The sequence below is a fragment of the Chamaea fasciata genome, unplaced genomic scaffold (genome assembly GCF_029207755.1).
Source record: "Chamaea fasciata isolate MVZ Bird 193981 ecotype frontalis unplaced genomic scaffold, bChaFas1.0.hap1 SCAF_1, whole genome shotgun sequence".
Classification (NCBI taxonomy): Eukaryota; Metazoa; Chordata; class Aves; order Passeriformes; family Sylviidae; genus Chamaea; species Chamaea fasciata.
The window spans coordinates 101811136-101823639 of record NW_027094086.1 but is presented as its reverse complement, the minus strand read 5'-3'; the positions used below and the strand labels follow the sequence as shown (position 1 = coordinate 101823639).

Below are 12504 nucleotides of genomic sequence, written 5' to 3'. Positions count from 1 at the left end.
CATTTAAAATACATCGGGGTTTTTTGTTTTTAGAGATGCTTTTGTTGATAATCAATCAAGTCAAGGTTGTAATATACTCCAGATAGCCACATTAATCTCTGGTATTTGTACTAAGCACTGAATGGTACAAAACTAAGCATTATTATGAATATATATACATATATATATATATATATATATATATATATACACACAATAGTGTATAATTAGGGATTATACACTATTGTGCTAAAGTTAAAAGAGTTTTCCAACATCTTCCCCCACTGCTGTGTAGGCTTCTTAGAGAAATATAATTTGTTCAATAACAACTAGCAGAAACTGATGCACAGAAAGTTCACCAGAATACAGGGATGAACTTCCTGGCTGTGTGGGTGATCAAATATTGGAACAGATTGCCCAGAGAGCTTGTGGAGTCTTCCTCACTGGAGGTTATTCAAGAAATGTCGGGATGAAATCCTCTGCCATGTGCTCTAGGACAACCCTGCTTGAGCAGGGAGGTTGGACCAGATGACCCACTGGTGGTCTTTTCTCGCCTGACCCATTCTGAGAGAAGTTCTGGTCTGCAAAACTCCACATTTGTGGCTGGTAATGGTTTGAGGGAGGTGTAGTGGGTTGATGCTGGCAGGATGACAGGTACTCACCAAGCCTCTTTCTCATTCCCCTCTGCAGCTGCATAGGGGAGAGGAAAATATAATGAAGGGTTCATGGCTTGAGGTAAGGACCTGGACAGATCACTCATCAAATAACTTCATGGACTTCCAGCAGCTTCTCTCAGAAGCCACCCCTGTAGCTTCCCCCCTGCCAAAACCAGACCTTGCTAAACCAATGCAGGCAAGCAATACGGTTTTTATTCTAAAATCTTGGATGTCTTGATTGCAATTCTCTTCTAGTACTGACCCAACAGTATCTCATTTCATGGAGCAGGAGTAGCCAAGAAATCACATGCTTTCCGAGAGGGAAATGCAGCTAGAAAAGTTTAGGAAGGCAAGAAATCCAGTAAGGAAGAGTAATACACCTAATTCCTTAACCAATTCTTGAGTATGTATAAAATTTATTGCTATTTTGAATAGCTTAAAATTGATGGTTTAGCTGCTAGGTTTTTCAAGTATTTGGCTATATGTTTTCTTTCTTGATTGTTTTTGTTTCTTTTTGATACTTTTGTAAGGTATTTTATTCTTTTATCTCCTTAATAAAGCCTACAAACAAGTTTGGCCTAGCAAGTTTCTGTTTTATGGGAGGGTTCAGTTCCTTTTTCAGAATATGCATCCTGACTTTCTGTTGTGTGAAAGAGACTGAAAACTTTTATGTACAGAAAATGCAATATGTCTGAGTCAAGGGGTCTAAATAGGCACTATTACTTATCTATTATTGTTCCAGCCTTTCTGCTTTTGTGAGGCTGAGCTGTGAGTTTTAACAGCAATGCCGTTCTGTTCACCCTCATTTTATGTTATGTCAGTGTTTTCAATCTTGCATGATACTGCTCTGTATTTGGTATAGACTTGTTCTGCTGTGATCCCCTGTTTCATGGGTTCAAGTTCTATTTTTATCCCAGGTGGTAAATTGGAAGAATTTCATTGAACACAGTAGAACAGGTCAGCTGGGAGGGACCCACAACAAGCACTTAGTCCAATTACCTGACCACTTCAGGACTGACCAAAAGTTAAAGCATGGCTTTAAGGGCATTGTCCAAATGCCTCTTCAACGCTGACAGGCACAGAGCACTGACCACTTTTGCAGGAAGCCTGTTCCAGGGTTTCACCACCCTTTGGATAAGGAAAATGTTTGCTTAGGTCAAGTCTGAACCTTCCATGATGGATTCAGCTTTTAGCTGTTCCCACATGTCCTAGCAGTGGGTACCAGGGAGAAGAGCTCAGCACCTCCCTCTCAGCTGCCCCTTTTCAGGAAGCTGTAGGGAGCGGTGAGGTTGCCCCTTGGCCTCCTTCTTGCCAAACCGGACAAACACAGAGTCCTCAAGGATGTGAGTGCTGTGCCCTTTGCCAGCTTGGTGCCCTCCCTGGGACACATTCAAGTATCTTCACATCCTTCTTAAATTGAACTGCACTGGCACTAAATACAGAGGCGATCATCCAGTCACCACTTTCAACTGCCTGGTGGTGCAGTGTTTGGTACACTCCAGGTTGAGATTTGCCCTGCTGGCTGCCAGGGCACACACTACTGATTCCTGTTGAGCCTCCTGTCAACCAGCACCCCCAGATCCCTTTCTGCAGGGCTGCTCTCCAGCCACTCCTCTCCCAGTTTAGTCTCATGTCTGGCATTACTCCATCCCAGGTGCAGAATCCGGCATTTGGACTTGTTCAGTTTCATGCCATTGATGATTGCTCAATGCTCCAGTGTATTCAGAGGCCCCTTCAAGGCCTCTTGTCCCCCTCCCAGTTTCATCTGCATGCTTACTAAGTGTGCATTCAGGTCTTGTATCCAGGCCATCGATACAAATATTGAACAGAAGGGGCCCTAGAATTAAGCCCTGAGGAGCACCACTGGTCACCAGCCAGATGTAGCCCCATGCATGGCAGCCCTTTAGGCCTGGCCCTTCAGCCGGTTCTTCACCCAGTGCACCACCTAGCTGCTCATGTCAGACAGCTTGTCCAGAAGGATACTGGGAGGGACAGTATCAAAAACTGTACTAAAATCCAGCAGAACTACATCCACCATCTTCCTTTCATCCAGCAGGCAGGTAACCTTATCAGAGAAGGATATCAAATTAGACAAGGCTTTCCCTTTGTGAACTCATGTTGACTAGGCCTGATGATTGGATTGTCTTTTAAACAATAGCACCCAGGAGGATCTTCTCCATAATTTTTGCAGATACTTAGGTTAGTCTAACAGATCTGTAGTTTCTTGGAGCTTCCTTCAAGCCCTACTTGGGAATCAGAAGAGCATTGACTAGTTCCCAGTCAGTGGCAATTTAGCCGGGCTTCCAAGATCTTTGGTAGATGACTTAGAAAGGTTCTTCCATAATATCTACTTGCTCCTTCAGTATTCCAGGTTTGATCTCATCAGGCCCCATAGACTTACAAACCTTCAACTGATACGATTGATTGCTTCACTGTGTCAGTGTCCACAAATGACCAGCACTTTTGATCCCCTGAAGCTTTCAAAGCAGATTCGCAGAGGACATTCTTCTTGAGTAGCTGAAGTTTGCTCTCGTAAAATCCAGGTTGGCAACTTTGTTGGTCTTTCTGTCACTGCACCAAAAATTTATTACTTAACCATTTCCTGCAAAAGCTGGGTGTGCTAACAACATATTGATAAATTTAAATACTCATTTGGGGAATATAAGAGGTCCTCCATGTAAGTCTAAGGAAAGCAAAAGGTAAATGCCACATGCCTCCTATACAATGCAATTTCTTCCTTCTTCGTATTTTAAAGAAAGCTTTGATTCTTTTGGGATGCTCCCTCAGAATTATAACTGGGATGACACGTGTGCTGCTGGAAACACACATTCAGCATGCAGATTCTTGTGGGAAAAGATGCCAGGTTGACTGTGTCTATTTTTGGTAAGAAATCACTGTCAAATATTTGGGACTCAGGTTGGCCTATTTTGAATGATTTTAGTGTGCTTGTGAATATTTCTTTGTATTCTGAGTGCCAAATCTGTCACTGATGACAGTGATGACATGGATAAATCTGTACTGAAATGCAAGGACACTGGAGCTATATCCATTACAAAGTGGCTATTGCAAGTAAATTTCCCACCCCTATCCAAGTGTGTCTCATAATGGAGGATAGTGAAGTTCTGAGCAGTACAATATTCCATTCCCCCACCATGTCCGTCAACAAAATAATGGATTTTGTGAGGACTGTAATCTCCAGCTGACTGAGCTATACAAGAGAATATAAAAAATGTGGGGGGAAAAAGAAGAGAAAAAATTGTATATTTGAATGGCCAGCTTGAATTTTCTTTAATTATTCTTTTTCTTCTTGACCTGAGCAACACATCTTTGAATTTCACAGGTGTAGAAAGAAGTCAGTTAATCAGTCATTGTAGAAAAGAGCAGTCAGTCATTGCTAGCACCAGATCTGGGGCATAACATGTCTTCAAAGCCTGTTGTTATAAAGCAGAAGCCGTTTTCCTGTCTACTGAAAGAAGATACAATTTCTTATCCTAGGTCAATGAATATCTTTATGATAACAGCAAATTATTTCTTCCTGTAGCAGAGGTCAAGAAGGAATGCAAAATTGTCTCCTAGGTTAATTCTTTGCTACTTCCAGCCTCTATCTTTCTTCCCTAGAGGTATGTGAAAGTTACAGTCAGAAATGAAAGGGAGAAAAGAGCATTTGTGAGATTCCCCCACTCAATGAAAGGAATTCTGTTCATCAGTTTGTTTGCACTGAAGAAATTATAGAGGCCAGGCTTTTATGAAGCCCCTAATCCAAACATGAAACCTCCAAATATGAAGCCAGTTCTACTAAAAAGACAGTGGTATATGAGAGGATTTGTGGGCTCATGATTTTCTGCCTTTATATAAAACATTAAAAAAAAAAAGGCATCATAGGGATTGAGAAGTACAAGAAACCAAAAGAAGGTGTTGACCAGCAGCCTGTTGATCATTCTTACTTATGCAGTATAGAAGATTTCCAAGTAAGAGTTTGAAGCAGGAGAGCTACAGAGATTTGCCAGTTTGTCTGGGAAGACTCCTGGGAACAGATAAACAGGTTTGAATTTTGTGAATTCTTGCATAGCATAAAGGTGCCTTCCAGTAACACTCAGTGATTCAGTGCTAAGAAGAAGAAATTGTTTCTTGTCACAAGTTAGGTGAACATTATCCTGTCTTTTAAATTAACTCCCACACTTCTCTAATACACAGAAAAATAAGATAATATAGTCTAGATAGAAGGGATCCTATAGACTCTTCCCCTGTAGAAATACACAAAAAAGGAAGGGCAGTGACACTAAATTTAATATGAACTGATTCATAATGAGAAAGATTATGCTGTATTTTTATCACTTAGGAATTGCAGAGTATTAGTGCCCTTAGTAAAGGCCCCTCTAGGCTGACAATTTAACTGCAACACTGCATAATAATTATACAGGCAATATGAAATCTTCAGCAGCTTGTCTACTTTTCACTCTTATCTGCAATCTATTATACTCTGTAGTCTCATAAATGGATATAAAGAAAATGGTTCTGATTTTTTTAAGGCATCACTAAAAATGCTAATTAAACCTATAATCATGAGCCTGCTGAGGATAGGGCATCAAATGCGCACAAGCTCAAGGATAAAATGTCACACTGGGCCAGTCTAGGGCTTGCTTGAATTTAGAAAAGGACCAGGGACTTCTTGATTTTTGTAGTTTCACTCTGTATTTGTGGTGTATTTTGCACTGATTTGTGGAAAACTGGAGAAGATGTTGTGGAATCTCATTTGCAAGTGGGAAGTTTAAACAGAATGAGTTTCTCCTTTTGGTGGTGTTCACAGTAGAACAAGAACTAGTATTTATGGCATTTGTCAATCTTTAAGATATGTCTGTGAAAAGGAATTAAACTAATGAAACTCCTTTTTAAAGTAGCTTTTGTATTCCCAGATACTGTTTTAACTTGAAAAAATATTTTCATCCCTTTATTTGTGTGCACATTAGCACACATGCTGCTGGCACTTTTAATTGCTTGCAGTATTCTGAGGGAAGTATATTTTCACATTTTTTGCACCTGTGGTTGCTGGAGTTTTGCCACACGTACAGACTGGGCTGCAGAAGACAGAGAGCTGTTTCACAGCTCATGCTGCAACAAGTGATGGGCAAACAAGGGATTCACTCCCTGTGCTCAGTGACTTGGGAAGTGTTCACTCAGGCCGGTTTTTGATGGACTGCAGAAAATGTTCATGTGTGAATGTGTGAAATTCTGGAATCATCTGCTGTCTATGGATAATTTGTGCATTAGATATACAGCAGCAACCCTTTAAATGTATAACCTCAGGGTGTAGTACCTCTTTTTAGTTTACTGGCACTCACCTCCACAGGGATTTCCTTCTGTACCCTTATCATAAATTGGTTTGAAACAGATGTGTTCATTAATTGTGTCTAATAATGATTATAATGTATTCTGTCTTTCCTTCCTGGGATTTTATTCACTGTAAAGTCGTTTTTTTATTAAGTGCTCCTCTTGAAAGGTAGCCTTGGTAGGGCTCAGTCTTGCAAATAACTGATACATAAGTCTGTCCATTTCAGCACAGGAACAATATAAACTTTGTTAGTAGAGATTGGCAGGACTGGGTCCAACAGTTTTCAATATTATTTTGAAGCATAATAAATCTGTTGTTTTTTCTCCGTGTGTTTAAGCAGTCATTGATATGACATGCGAGAGCTTTTAGACATTTGAGTTTTTGCTGGAACTGTGGATACTTTTATTTTCAACAGCAATCAAAAGCCTGGTTGGCTCAGAAAATGTTCTCCGAATAGCGTTCACGTAATAGCAACTTGGCACTGTGTGTACTGTGTGAAAAGACAATTGATGATATTTTAGGGTTATAACAAAATGGCTCTTCTTAAGTACATCCTTTTAGAAAAATTGGCTGTGTTTATCTTGCTCAAAATCTCAGCCTAAAAGCTTTTATTATTGTTAAGTCAAGCTCTTACACAACTAATGATTAGTAGAAATGTTTCTGGAACTTTTTTTTTTTTTACTTTATTGCCGGTCATATCTTATTTTAAACATAGGTGTTCTCAGTTTTGTTTCATCCATGTTCCTTATCTCTTCCTCCTCTCTGCTGCTGTCTTTGGTGATTGTGTTGATTTCCACCCATTCCCTAAGTCTTTTTTCTGTATACCATTTTCTGCACCCAGATGTTTATGTACGAGAACAGATTGTGGTTTTTTCTTTTTCCCTGGGTAACACTATGACATCTGTATTTAGTTTTTTGCTGCTGTTGTTGCTTTCAAGTGTGTGCTGCCATCTATGGAGTAATCATAGAAATAAAGCCAGTATAAAAAAAAAGATGTTTTATCAGAAGATCCTGGAAAACAAGATCTAGGTAGTGGAGGAAGTATTATAGAGCAGTTGGCCAGATCTCAAGAAATCCTGTTTTTCTGTAGTCCCAGCTCTCACACCAAGCACAGGTGAAAGTACACCTTTTAGAAAATCAATGATTTATAGTACTGAAATTATTCAGTTGATTCCGTTAAATCATAGTAAGTTTGCTTCATCCTTCAATCTGGTAACTAATTTCTTTTTCTTTTCCTTCCATATTACCTTTCACATGTCCTAGTTATTCAGCAGTTTCCACGATCTGTTTACTGTATCTTTCTTAATTTGTTTTTCAAAGCTTAATTTTAATTCCTTATCTTTCCCCAGCATCTTGTTAACTGACTTTATGCCTCTCCTCAGTGTTCAGTTTCAGCCTGACAAGTTCCAGGTTTCTCTCCTTCAGATTCCTTCAGAATGAATTACTGAAGATTAGTCCCCATTCTGTCTCTCTTTCATAACATTTTGTTCTTTGATATCTATTTTAGAGCGTACATTTATTGCAACACTTCTCTTCAAGATGGTCTGAAAAGCACTTGGAGAAGTAATTTTCTTTGTATTGGGGTATCCATGCACATAGTCTTTATGCTGTTCATGTGCTTTCAACTTGCAGATTTTTGACCAAGGGTTTAGCATCTCACAACTTTGAATGGGGTTAGGTGTATGAATTCCTGGCAATCAGACTTCTGTTCATTTCAGTTAGATATGACAAACAACAACTATGTCTTTAGGTCTTTCCTCAGCAAGAAGACTGTAGGAGTGGGTGTATATTTAACCACTACTTCTTAAATGCTTTCTTATAACACAAGGCATTAGGCATCAAAAAGAAAAGTTTAACCTATGTGGATAAAGCATTCTTAAAAATATCTTCTGACATTTTCTTCTTATTGCTGAACTCAAAAATTGATCTTATTTTCCAGCATCAAAACAAAATGAAGAAAAAAAATCAATGCTGAAGATTGATCAATGTTTTTCAAAACTGACTTAATAAGATAAAAATCAATGCAGCTGTATTATTTGCCATTCTTTCATCACCAGGAACACTCAAACATGGTAATATTTGATTCTTAAGTTAAATGTGAAAATATTTCAGTTACCTCCTACAGAGGCAAAAAAATATAAGGAAGGATTTATTTAGTCAAAGTTCAGTTTTCTTTTTAAACCTAGTTTTGGGAATTTGACTTCTGCAGAAACTGAAAACAGTTTGATATTTTAAGTGACAGTATATAATTATTCCTTTAATCACACAGACTTAAATAGAACAAATTATTACTTGTATTTGCAAATTACAAGCTCTGATCCTCCCTTCCTCCTGCAAATATCAGTTCCATCTTGCTTGGTTGAGAGATCTGTACTCAAAAAATTGGAGATAAGCTTGGGAACTGAATTTCTTTCATGGCAGGTTCACAGTGCTTTGAATTTAGAGCTTTACTGTACAAATGCATTGGCTGATTAACGTTTTTTGGCAAAAATTAGTGGGTTATTTGTGATTTGTATTTTGTTATTGTAATTTGTTTGTTTTTTCCCAACATTTATTTCCCTTTTCTGCTCCCGCTATCCCCAGTAATATTAAGATCCCATATTGACTTATTTAAAGAAAAGCCTTAGAAACTGATTTCTGTTATATTATTGAACCAATTCCTAAAACATAAGTTTGGCCTGACAATTGAGAGGATTTTTTTAAAAAAAAAATATTTGTATTTCAATATATTCCCGTTCACCTGCTGCCTTGGGTTTAGCCCTTTGGGCTCCCTATTTGAAATTTCTCTTAACAACTGAGTGCTAGAAAATGTCCATTTAGGGAAGAAAATTATTGTGCTCACATAATCACTGGAATGTGTGAACTGGGATTTTCAGGAAGTACCAGACATTGAAAGACTCCTGATAAAATCCTAGATATTGGCAAGCCTCTGGTATTGGCATCTTTTTTTTAAAAGATTTATTTCATGAGCACAGGAAGACAGCTTTCTGCATAAATTTATACTGAATTGATTCCCTATCTGCAATCTGGGCCAGAATGTCATCAAATAGGAAATGAAAACCTGATAGTAGTTAGACACAGACTTTGAGAATATGGAATTTGATCAGGTTCTCTGTGAGGCCAGCTACTTTCTCATCTGCTTTTCATATTCCTTTACTAATTGATTAATATGGTGAGTTTGCTCATCTCCTCCAGTAGCTCTGGGCAGCAATGTGTGCATTCATCAGACAGTCCCACCCCTTCATCTCTCATTCATCATCAGCGTCATTATCAACAATATGTGTAATCACATTACAAGAGAGCTTGTACTTGTAGCTCTCCTCTTCCTTTCCTCCTCTCTCCATGCTGTGAGAGAAATGACATGGCATATTGCATAGCTAAAAGCTTATCAAGCCTGAATTTTTTACAGCTCTGAATTTGGCAGGCAAGCATTCACAACCCCTACACGTATACATGGCTCATCACCACGTGAAGCTGGACACCCTGAGAAGACAATATTGGATTGGTTTTCTTGTTCCTCTGCAAACAATCAAATAGACTTAAGCTATGCAATCTGATATTCCCTAATTGACAGCTTTTCCAAGGTTCATTTGTTAACCGAGAGCATGACATGTATTGAAGTTGTTTCTTCATAATGCATTTGGCATTAACAGGAGAAGCTGTTGAATGCCTCAGACATCAATATCTCAGCAGTAAGATATTTGGCCTACAGTTTTGACTTTCTGACTAGTGACTTTGTATTTGCAAGGCATGTGAAATGAGCAGAGGACAGCACAGAGCAGGAGAAAAAAACAAATGCATTCTCCTAAGAAAATTCATAAACTTTTTTTGCTGTTTGGGACATTTAGTTGAGTTTTATGGTTCAACTGGTCTTCATTTCTTTTGGTATAAAATCTTGGTTTCTTGCTTAACAAAGTGTTCCCTGACTAGTCATCGGGCTTTAGAGTCCTTTTATTTTGGTATATTTATAAATAGGTATATCTGATTTTATTTATAGTGATGAAGAATTATTGTGTAAAAGACGTGCTCAAGAGTTTTGCTTGCCTGCATCCACAAAAGAATAAAATAAAATGCCAAAAAAATCTTCTATTTCAAAGAATCTTAAGCATCTCCCACATGAAGCCCTGGTTTATTTGAAGGAATAAATTATCTGTGTAGAAGAGGCCAGAGAATGATTTCTTCACTGATCTTGTCACTGCTTTTCATTTGCTGCTTTCTTGTAGCTGGTTTCCATAAACACTTCCTTAGTTTCTTAGAACACAGATTGTGCCAGAACTGTAACACTCAGCACTTTTCATTCTGTTTATGTTTTCCATTATCTACTCTTCCTTGTAACTGTTCGTAGGATGTTCACACAGGTTCTGTAAGTGCTAATTAAGAGATTTATGACAAATACATCATCATTAATAACTGATTTTTCTCCTGCATCCCATGAACATTTTAGTTACTAGATAAATTTATCTTGGATGTAAAAAATGTTTTTATTTCAATTTTTTTCATTACTTAGTGTAAGCAGGTTACTCTAAATATAGTTAAGTTTCTGCATGTATTCCTCCTTCTGGGAAGAGTATATGCCTGGAGAAGTACATGAAATTTTACAGATGTTGTCAAAATAATTGAGGTGCTTCAGCGGTCAGCACTTTTGACTAGCACTAGCACTGTTTAGGAAGTGAAACACAGCTGTTTAGATGAGGAAATAAATGAGTGAATGGATCAGGATGCCTTCATTTCAAAGGAATAAAGAGCCTAACTTTCAGAGAAGGGCCTATTCAAACAATGCCAGGGAAGAATAAGCAAAGCTAGATTCTGCTTAGAAAAACCTAGAAACAAACTTTTGAAAGCCCTAAGGTCTGGAACCTAAGCGCACATCTCTCCTTCCTCTGTAAACATCAATGGCCGGACTTCCTGCTGCTACCAAATATTCCTGAGCCCTTGGGGGACATTCTGGACCTGTCTCTAAGTACCTCCTCATTTGTTTGCAAGGTCTGCCATCACATGTCATTTCGGGCGCCTGGCGAGCACTGACTCCAGAAACACTTCTGTCTTGCAGGGCAAGCACAAGCTGCGTGTGGACACAGGACTGGAGGGCTCGTGGTGTGGCCTCATCCCCATCGGGAACCCCTGCGAGAATGTGACCACGACAGGCCTTAGGTGGAACCTCAGTAAGTGAGATGCCTCTGGGACAGTGGGTTTGATGTGGTCCTGACCCTACATTTAGAGCAGCTTCACCAGTGATGAAGGGCCTTACAAGTTTGAAGGTGAAGCATGGCACTGAATCCCTGCCAGGCCATTTTTTTTTCCTAGAAATTAAAGGTTTTTTATAAAAAAAGTAAGAGAAAAATGTTTCAACCTGAGATATCACAGGCAGAAACACATTTTCCATTTGGGAGTCATTGTGCTCTTCAAACAGAACATTTGTTGAGGTCATGATACATTACCATCTTGATACATTGCCTTCCAGGGAGAAGAAGCCACAAGTGTCTAAACTCCTGCTCATAAGCCATAAAGTTACAACAGACAAATAATAAAGTGGTACAGATTGTTAAAGCTACTTCACTTCACCTGAACTGCTTCATGTATATTGTCTGTTTCTCAGCTCTGAATGAATAGATCCTTTTTCTCACTTTAAAGTGGAAAAGAGTCCATTTGATCTAGAACCAGGGACATTTATCTGTAGAGAAAGGAGGTTTTATGACCCAAAAAATATTGAAACTATTTTCATCCTCCCTCCTCTTCCCTCTTCACGGAGTCATTTGGGGTGTATTTACACAGGAAAGTAATGGGATATTTTCAGTAAAGATTCATTAAAACTTAAGTGGGAGCAAAGCAGTAATTGAGAGGCACTAATCTCAGTCTGATTGACATTTTCAGGCTTTAGAGCCATTCCATGCAGAAAGGGAATGCTGTTCTCACAATTTGCAGTGCAGTGCCTTCACTGGCCAAGAATGAGTGTGAGTGACCCACTGTGCCAGCCAGGCAGCAGAGCATCTGCTGGTTCCACTGGGAGCTTGAGCTTGTGCAATTAACATGGTGGTAGGCATTAGTAGCTCATTAATGATAACACATGTAAGTATGGCATTAGTTTTGGATTGTGGGAGAATTGTCAGATGAAGAGCTGTCTGGCTAGCAATATTTCTGTCCTTTTAAACTGGACTGGAAGGGCTGAATGTGTTGTGTGAGAGACATTCCTTTAATTTAAAAAAAGATTCAGATATTTTCATTTGTATGTATAAGCACAGTTGATACATAAAGATACTGAATTTTCATCTGCTCATCTCCTGTTGTCCAGCAACTTCTGTGACCCATTGCACTGAGATACTGACTTCTTCAGAAAGTGTTCTATGCTTCAGAATGAGGTGCAAGAAGCTCAGACCAGCCTCATGTTAATGAAGGACACATCTCTGAATACTGCATTGTATTGCAAAAGGTTACTGTGTGGATCAAAATGTGGTAGATGCAATGAGGTTGCAGCCCTTTCTTCTGATTTTTATTAGTTGAAAAAGCCATTTTTCAGATGCAACAGAATTTTTTGTGTTTAAT

The 12504-nt window shown here is 38.8% G+C and overlaps 1 protein-coding gene across 7 annotated transcripts in view; it reads left to right on the top strand.

Moving 5' to 3' along the window:
* The window catches only part of TPK1 (thiamin pyrophosphokinase 1), a 303572-nt gene that overhangs the window by 230560 nt on the left and 60508 nt on the right, over positions 1-12504 (top strand). For all 7 annotated transcript variants that reach the window (XR_010719337.1, XM_066175456.1, XM_066175673.1 and 4 more), the window contains one exon: positions 11015-11126. Coding sequence is in view for 6 of the 7 variants with exons in the window: in XM_066175456.1 (XP_066031553.1) it covers positions 11015-11126 (112 nt within the window). In the remaining variant the exon portion in view is untranslated. The remainder of the gene's footprint in view (positions 1-11014; positions 11127-12504) is intronic.